The 8,193-nt window shown below is 41.0% G+C and overlaps 1 protein-coding gene across 1 annotated transcript in view; it reads right to left on the bottom strand.

Annotated features, from left to right (window-relative positions):
* Window positions 1-8,193, bottom strand: part of ITPR1 (inositol 1,4,5-trisphosphate receptor type 1) — a 399,887-nt gene that overhangs the window by 46,771 nt on the left and 344,923 nt on the right. The window contains exons 51-52 of the mRNA XM_023735093.1: window positions 4,932-5,107; window positions 616-780 (exon numbers count right to left, since the gene is read on the bottom strand). Of these exons, the coding sequence (XP_023590861.1) occupies window positions 616-780; window positions 4,932-5,107 (341 nt within the window). The remainder of the gene's footprint in view (window positions 1-615; window positions 781-4,931; window positions 5,108-8,193) is intronic.

The following is an 8,193-nucleotide window of genomic DNA, read 5'->3' as shown; positions in this document are numbered from 1 at the left end:
ACATGTTGTGGGGTTGTTAACCAATGTCATAAAACAATATGTGTACTACCGTTTCATGAGAAACTATTTGTTCTGTAAGCCTTCACCTGAAGTACAATTAAAAAAAATAAAAAAAAAAAAAAAGAAAGGTCTCCTGGACCCATCAATCTACCGAGCTCATTACCATGCATGGGTCATGGGATTTTGAAAGTAGCTCCTACTCTTATCCTGGTCACTACATTTTCCCCTGAGAAACGAATCCCACGAGAACAGTTTGATGACAGTCTCAAAAACATTTCTCCTCGGCAAGTGCTGGCTGAGCCCAAGAAATAAAACAAAAGTGCATGCAGAGGAAACATCTCCCAAACCAGACTGTAGGCATCATCTATTAAAGAGAAGTAAAAGATTTGCTGTACACGGTATGCAGTGTGGTAGTGCACCTCCAGGGGTCTGGATGGCTGCCTTGGTCCCTGTGTAGCTTTCCACTCTAGAGCCCCCAAATGCTGCTTACAGTGGGGCTATGACCTTATTTAACCAGGCACTCCAATCACCATGAAAAGGAAGGGTCTGTTATGAGAAAGAGGACATGGGACTCTCTCCAAGTATTCAACAAGTATTCTGACACCAGGTACGCACCAGCAAACTGTAGAAGAATTCATGGACAAAGAGTCCCATGGCGCAGATCAGCAGATACAACAAGTGATAAAGGAACTCAACATCAAGGACCATGGCTCGGTAGCCTCTGGTGAATGTTCCACAGTTGCCCACAAAGCTCATCAGAAAAATGATTTTATTGCAGACCTGAGAAGGAGGACATGAAAAGTGAGATCACATGGCTGACGCTCAACTTCAGATTCTTCATGAGAGCTAATGGTCATTCTCACACAAACATATTTTAGTAACCGCGACAGCAACTTACAAGGTATCATAAATTTGGGGACCAAACAAAAGCTGAACTATGGAACAGCTTCCTTTTGCCCCAAGTGCCCACCAAACCCTCCAAGAACCACTTTGCTTATATAAGTCATTTCATTACTTTGCTTTTCAGGCATATTACAAATTACATGGTAGTCAAATAACTTCATGTTTAATAGTAATCCAACAGCATTTGTATATGACAAAAACAAAATTAGCACATACTAAGATTATGATTTTCAAAATGAGATATGAATAATTTCTAATATTCTTATATGAGTTAGTCAAACACAGAATTCACCTCAGTCCACACACCCTGTGATCAGCATGATTAAAAACATTTTCTGAATTTCTTTTACGTTCTAGGCATCATAGAGTTGCAATTCAACGGAAAGCAGCCAGTTCTTGTCTTTAATTGCTCCTGATTTCACAGGGAAAATGAGACTTTTTTTTTTTTTTAAATAAAAAAGAAGGAACTTCAGGGTGAGTACTGTCCTCTCTTCTTCTGGTAATAACTTTTCATTTTCCTTTGGGGAATCCATTAATTTCTATATCAGTCCTATGGTCTGCAGGGAGCTTCACCCTGGTTAATCAGAATACTGTATTCCCCTGGTTATACTGACTGGCTCAGTGACAGGCACGTGACCAAGTGCAGCCAAAGATATCTGCCGAGAACTTCCCTGGGACTTCAGCATAAGACAATTTTGTCCTTTTCCACTGATCTTGAACCCTAGAGGATGTAAGCTCTGGATCTGCTGGCATCCATCTTTCCATACCATGGACCCAAGAGCACCACCATCACAGAGGACACAGAGCCAAAAGATGGAAAGAGCAACTGTGCCCTGATACCACTGTCTGGGCCCCTGAATTCAGCTACGCCTGAAGCTAAGCTCTTGATTTCTCAGCACATGAACCAATACATTTTCTCCTCCATGTAAGCTAGCGTGGGTTAGATTTTCTGACACTTGCAACAGAGGAGTCCTAATTCATCTGCTGTGTAATGGAGCCCTGCGTTGATAGAAACCTCATGCCTGAAAGTCCATCTCTAGTAACATGTTGACAGAAAAACTTGAATCAGGAGAAGGCTGCAGAGAAAGATCTTCTGAGGCACTTGGCAAAACCATCTTCTGCCACCCTAGCTATCTTGGCCACAGGTGTGAGGGAAATTCTGCCAGTTAATCTTGTAGGTCAATGTAAGTGAGCTTTTCAGCAAATCAGATAAATGAGGAAGCTAAAACCTACAGGGAACTTCTGGCTTTCTCCGACGAGCAAAACATTCAATACACCAGTTTCTTCAATATTCTAAACTTTACTAGTGTAGGATCTTTCGGAGGGTGGAAAAGTATTAATTCTGGGTGATCTGTGTTGATAGGGTTTCAATTAAAAAAACAAAACAAAACAACAAAGACAATGCTCCAGGTGACATTACAGGACCTCAAATATGCCCAGGTTTCTGCTGTCTTAATAAAAGAGCAATCCACTTCACTTGAATCCACTCTCCCCTTTAACTACTGCCCGAGGTTTCTCCTTGGCTTCACCAGCAAATATCTCCTATGCCTGGTCTGAACCTGCTGTCTCCATATTCTACTGACTCTGCTTAATTAGTTTTAGATCTGGCTTCCAGCCCCGACTCTCAGCTAAAGACACTCTTGGAAAAGTCTCTAAGGGCCTCTGCAAGGATAAATCCAGCTGTGTTTCCCTATCTGCTTTTACCATCTAATCCCTGCTCTCTACAGAAACACATGGCTAACCACCCTATCCTTCTTCCCACTCTCCCAGCCCTTGGCTGCCCGTGATTCTAGATTCTGCCTTGTCCTATTTCTCAAGCTCTTCGACTTCCAATGTTCCTTCCTCTGTTTGTGTCCATAGCTACTCTTTCTTTTCTGTTATGCTCTATGTGCGTGTTAGTCTTTTTTTTTCCCTCTAAGTAATTATTTATTATAGCTGTTTCAGCTCCCCACCCCAGCTAATGTTATTATAAATGACAATTAATCATCTGAGTCTTTCCCCCAGTTGATCAGTGTTAAAGAAGTGATTCAAGGCCAGAGAAACAAAAGAACTAGACAGCCCATAGAAGACAACGTCGGAACCATCGAGAGTCTTTTCCTGTCTTTATGTTGTATTTCTGTCTTAAATAGCTTCCTCTCACTGCAGGTGATACTTTCCCTCTCCAACCCTGACATCTCTTTAGCACTCTGGGCATGCATTTCCAAATGCCAGAGCGAATATTAATAATTTGTCACCTCAAGCCCACAGAGTCAATGATTTAAACGAATTTTCAGCCTGAAACGACATCTTTGCAAGACTTCACTTTAGTTGTGCGCATTCTTTTTCTCCCAGTCATCCATGACTGAAAATCTGGAGTAATCTGTACCTCCTTCTTCACCCAATAAAACAATAATACCTCCTTTGCCTGAAGCAAAAGGCCTCAATCAAGGCCCTACGTTTTTTTAGGTATGAGACTATGACCTACACCTGCATATGTCACTATTTCCTTTGTATCTCTGACATCTGTACCTTCCTTCTTACTTCTACACTATGACTAAGACTCAGGCTCATTGTACCTAATCGAAAGCACCACTAGAGCCCCTTAAATGGTCCCCCAGCCTCCACCCCCTTCCCACTGTAATCCACATGACATGTCACTGGTGAAAGGATTTTCTCAAGAATACCTCTTTGTATATAGCATTTCTTTGCTCAGAAAAACTTCAGTCACTTCTCAATACTGGGAACAATTTCCTAACATATTCTATATAGCACTAATCCCAAGAGATACTTAAAAAACAATGTGGTCAAATAAATTTGGGAAACACAAATATAGTGCTTCCCTTTCTTGAAGATTCAAACTGCATATTAGCATAGTAAAGTCTCTGAAAGTCCTGCAGTAAAAAACTTGTCTAATTTTGTTTAACCCAGTGTTTCCCAAATTGATTTGACCACAGAAACCTTTTTCACCTAACACTTATTAACTTAGAACATGCTTTGGAAATGCTAATCTGGAGGATCCAATCCAATTGTTTTAGCCTAAAATTCAGTGCCCTGGGCTACTTGTACAGGATCAGGATCCACCATATTGCTGCATAAACCACAACTGAGGTGACACTCGACTCTTTATTGGCTCTTGACAACACCCTGGGCTCCCCACTGCTCTGCTCTGGTCTACGGGACCTACAGAAAAGGGCTCTTCTCAATCCCTACTTCTGGCCAGGTCTTTTCCATTTGTTAAGACATAGCTTCAACTCTATCTCCTTCCCCTGAGCTTGACAGCTTGAAGTAGTCTCTTCTCTAAAGTCCTTGTTGCCTTGCTATTTGAATACCCATACTGGAACACGTACTGTTGTACTGAACTATCATCCACATTATTTTGCAATATCATTTGCCATTTTTGCACAGTGACCTCAGCTTCCTTATATGTTCAGGGCAAAAATCTCTGAAATTTTCTCCTTGCCTTCACCAGGAAACCTCTCCAATTTGTGGTCTCCAGTCAGCTGTCTCCACTTCCTAAGAATCCTCCTATACATGCAGTTGGCTTCTATCCCTCACCTACACTGAAAAAGCATTTCCAAATATCACCACTGACTTCTTAAGTAACTCTTCCGGGTTGTCCTCTTACTTTTCTAACTGCTTCACCTCTGTGTTTTGAGCAATTCTTCTTCCTTTGCCTCTTTTTTCTATGTGGTCCTCACAGACGTGAGTACTGTGTTAATATTAGATGATTTGACTCATTGGCTAAAATCTCCTCTCCCAGCAAACCTTTGACCAGGTTGGTAAAACTGATTTAAATCTCAACTGCTATCCCTCTCTCTGCCTAACTTTTGAGAGCAATATTCCCTAAAAATGAGATATTCAATGTCCAGACAATGCATTAAGGGGCTCATGGTACCATGAGAAGCTCTTTTGCTACTGCTATTTTACGACTTGACCCAACCAACATTTTTCTGTGTGGAAAGCAGAAGCCAAGATTCTAGGGACCAGAAAGGAAGGCTTTCCTATGGGCTTACTAACAAAAAATTGGCTACAAAGTTATTCATACTTACATTGAAAGCTCCCAGAAGAAACAATGTGGGTTGTAACCCAACTGAAAATATCAACCGGAGGATTGTGGAAGCAATTAATGCCCGGATGCCGTGGGGCTTGGGGAGAGCAATCACGATGGCCAAGGAGATAAGCATGGCTGTCCACAGCAGGCCTGACAAGTGTGGCTCCAGAGTCCCTGGAAAGACAAGGTAGATTCCTCATAGATCAGTGCTTTCATCTAGTATAGGTGACAGATCAAAATGGGCTTAATTATGCCTGCTTCAATCACCTGTCTGGCCTTATCTGACACAACTCTCATCTCAAATTCTCTGCCCCAAACAGATGAATGGATGAACAAAATGTGGTATATGCACACAATGGAATATTACTCGGCCATAAAGAGAAGTGAAGTCCTGACGCATACATATGACAACATGGATAAGCCTTGAAAATATTATGCTGTGTGAAATAAGTCAGACACAAAAGGGCAAATATTGTATGATCCCACTTATATGAAATATCTAGAGTAGGCAAATATAGACCGATCAAAGTTTATTAAAGGTTACCAGGCGAGAGGAAGAAGGAAAGGAAGACAACGTTTAGGGGACACTGTTTTGCTACTCATGTATTTATCACAATTAAAACAAAAAATTCTCTGCCCCAGATGTAACCAGTCACATCCATTTTTCTCTTACTTCCAGGTCTTCATACACATTCTTTCTGCCTGGAAAATTCTTCTCCCTTTCCTACTCATATCAGGTCTCAGCTTACACATGACCTCTCCCAAGAAGCCTCGCCCATTCTCTTCTTCCTCACAGAAGCATGCCAGACGCTCCCTCCTTCTCTGTGTTCCTTGCACTCTCTGGTCATCCTTGTTGTTACCTGCCGTCAAGTCAGCCTGACTCATGGCAACCCTATGCACAATGGGATCTGACTGTTGTGATCCATAGGGCTTTCACTGGCTGATTTTCTAAAGTAGATCGCCAGGCCTTTCTATCTGGTCTGCCTTAGTCTGGAAGCTCCGCTGAAACTGTTCAGCATCACAGCAACACACAAGACTCCACTACCAGATGGGTGGTGGCTGCATATGAGGTACACTGGCTGGGAATCGAATCTGAGTCTCTGCATGGAAGGTGACAATTCTACCACTGAGCCACCATGGCCCTCGATCATCTCTATAGAATACTACATTCTAGTGGTCAGTTTACTGGTCTCCCCCATCCTGAGTCTCCAAGTTCCCTGAGGGAAGTTATTTGGCACCCAGTAGGCATTCACCAAATGCTTGTTCAACAAACAAAATGCAAACATGTGTCACGCTGCGCTCTTAGGGAAGGCAAACTGGAGGCCTAAACTTTTAATTTTTATTATTAAAAGTACACAAAGGAAAATTGCAGGTCCCCAGCCTGAATCAGATTTCTTCAAGGGAAGGAGGAAAGCAACTTCCGTATCATTAGCATCATCCCACAATTAGATTATCCTTGTAGTCAAAGAGCTTATACCAGTTTTTGTCATCTCTTGCTATTGCAAGTTCTATTTAGGGTGTCCCACGAGACGGCTTGGTTATATAACATGAGCCAACATGGCTAAAAATACAGTTCTGTAAAACACTCATTAAAAAAAACACACTCCTATTTCAAATGCTGTCACATTTTGAGTCTCCTTCAGATGTAAACAAGCAGCACTACATGATTAAGGCCACTTATATAAAGGACTTTCACTTCTTCAGAACTGCTGGGATTACGGCACCACCCAGGAAAGAGACAAAAAAGGCATTTTTGAGAACCGTACGGGTTACAGCTCTTCCACAAGTTTGCTGCCTGCTCTAATTTATTTAGTGCAAACCTGCCAAGATTCAGTTTCTCTCTAAAAACTGTTCCCCCCTTGCCCCAACCATTTACCTTTCCCCTTTGATATCCTTCAAGAGGAAAACCTGCTTAGAAATGGGTCCAGAGAGGCAGAAGCTTTTCAGAGTTTCAGGAAGAAGCAGATGTTGAGGCATAGGTGCATTCCTTGTGCATTTAACAACTGTCAGACATTGTATTAAGCCTTTTACATCGATTACCATTTCTTTAATCCTCTCAATCACCCTATGAGGTTGCTACTATTGCTCCATTTTACTCTAGAGGAAACTGAGTCTCAGGTTACATAACTCGCCCAAGGTGGCACAGCTAATGGCCAGAGTTATTTGACTCTGAAGTCCAGGTCCTTAACCACTAATTAAAATATAAAAATTCCCCTCAGCTTCATTGGGGCTAATTTAAAGACAATAAAATTCACCCATTTTAAGTATAAAATTTGATGAATTTTGGCAGTTTATACCACCACAATCAAGATACAGAATATTTTATCACCCTAAAAAGTTTCCTTGGGCATATGTGTAGTTGATCTGCTTGTCCCACCCCCAGCCCTAGGCAACCACTGATCTGCTTTCTGTCACTGTGGTTTTGCATTTTCTAAAATTTCATAAAAATTGGAAAAAAATAATCCTACAGTATGTAATCTTTTGTGTTAGACTTCTTTCACTTAGCATAATGTTTTTGAAAGTCATCCAGATCATGGCATGAATCAATATTTTGTTCTTTTTATTGCTGAGTAGTATTCCATAGTATGGATATACCACAGTTTATTTGTCCATGCAACAAGTGATGTATATCTGAGCTGCTTCTAGTTTGGAGTAATTATGAGTACTGCTACAAGGAACATTCAAGTATAAATCTTGGAGTAGACATATGTTTTAATTTTTCTTGGACAAGTACCTGGTAGTAGATTGTTGGATCCACTGGCAATCTGTTTTCTAAAACGAGTGTATCATTTTGTCTTCCAGCAGTCATATATGAGAGTTCCAATTGCTCTACATCCTCACCAATACGTGATATTGTCAGTCTTTTTAACTTTAGCCATTCTGGTAGGTTGGTAGTGGCATGTCATCGTGGTTTTAATTTGCATTTCCCTGCTAACTAGTGATGTTAAGCATCTTTTCATATGCTTATTGGCCATTTGCATGTCTTCTTTTGTGAAATATCCATTCAAATCTTTTGCCCACTGTTTTAATTGGGTGCCTCTTTATTATTGAGTTGTAAGAGTTCTTTACATATTCTGTCAGATGTATGTTCTGCAAATATTTTCTCCCAGCCTGTGGCTTGCTTTTCATTTTCTTAACTGCTTAGTCACTATTTTAAACTGCCTCTTAAAATCTCAGTATAATAAATGTGACCACTACAATGAATGTATTCAAATTTGGAAGGGGTGAGTATAAAAACCTGCTCTTCCTACTATAAAAGC

Source organism: Trichechus manatus, unplaced genomic scaffold (genome assembly GCF_000243295.1).
Source record: "Trichechus manatus latirostris isolate Lorelei unplaced genomic scaffold, TriManLat1.0 scaffold00001, whole genome shotgun sequence".
Taxonomy (NCBI): domain Eukaryota; kingdom Metazoa; phylum Chordata; class Mammalia; order Sirenia; family Trichechidae; genus Trichechus; species Trichechus manatus.
The sequence above is the reverse complement of the archived record's forward strand: the minus strand, read 5'-3'. Positions and strand labels throughout refer to the sequence as shown.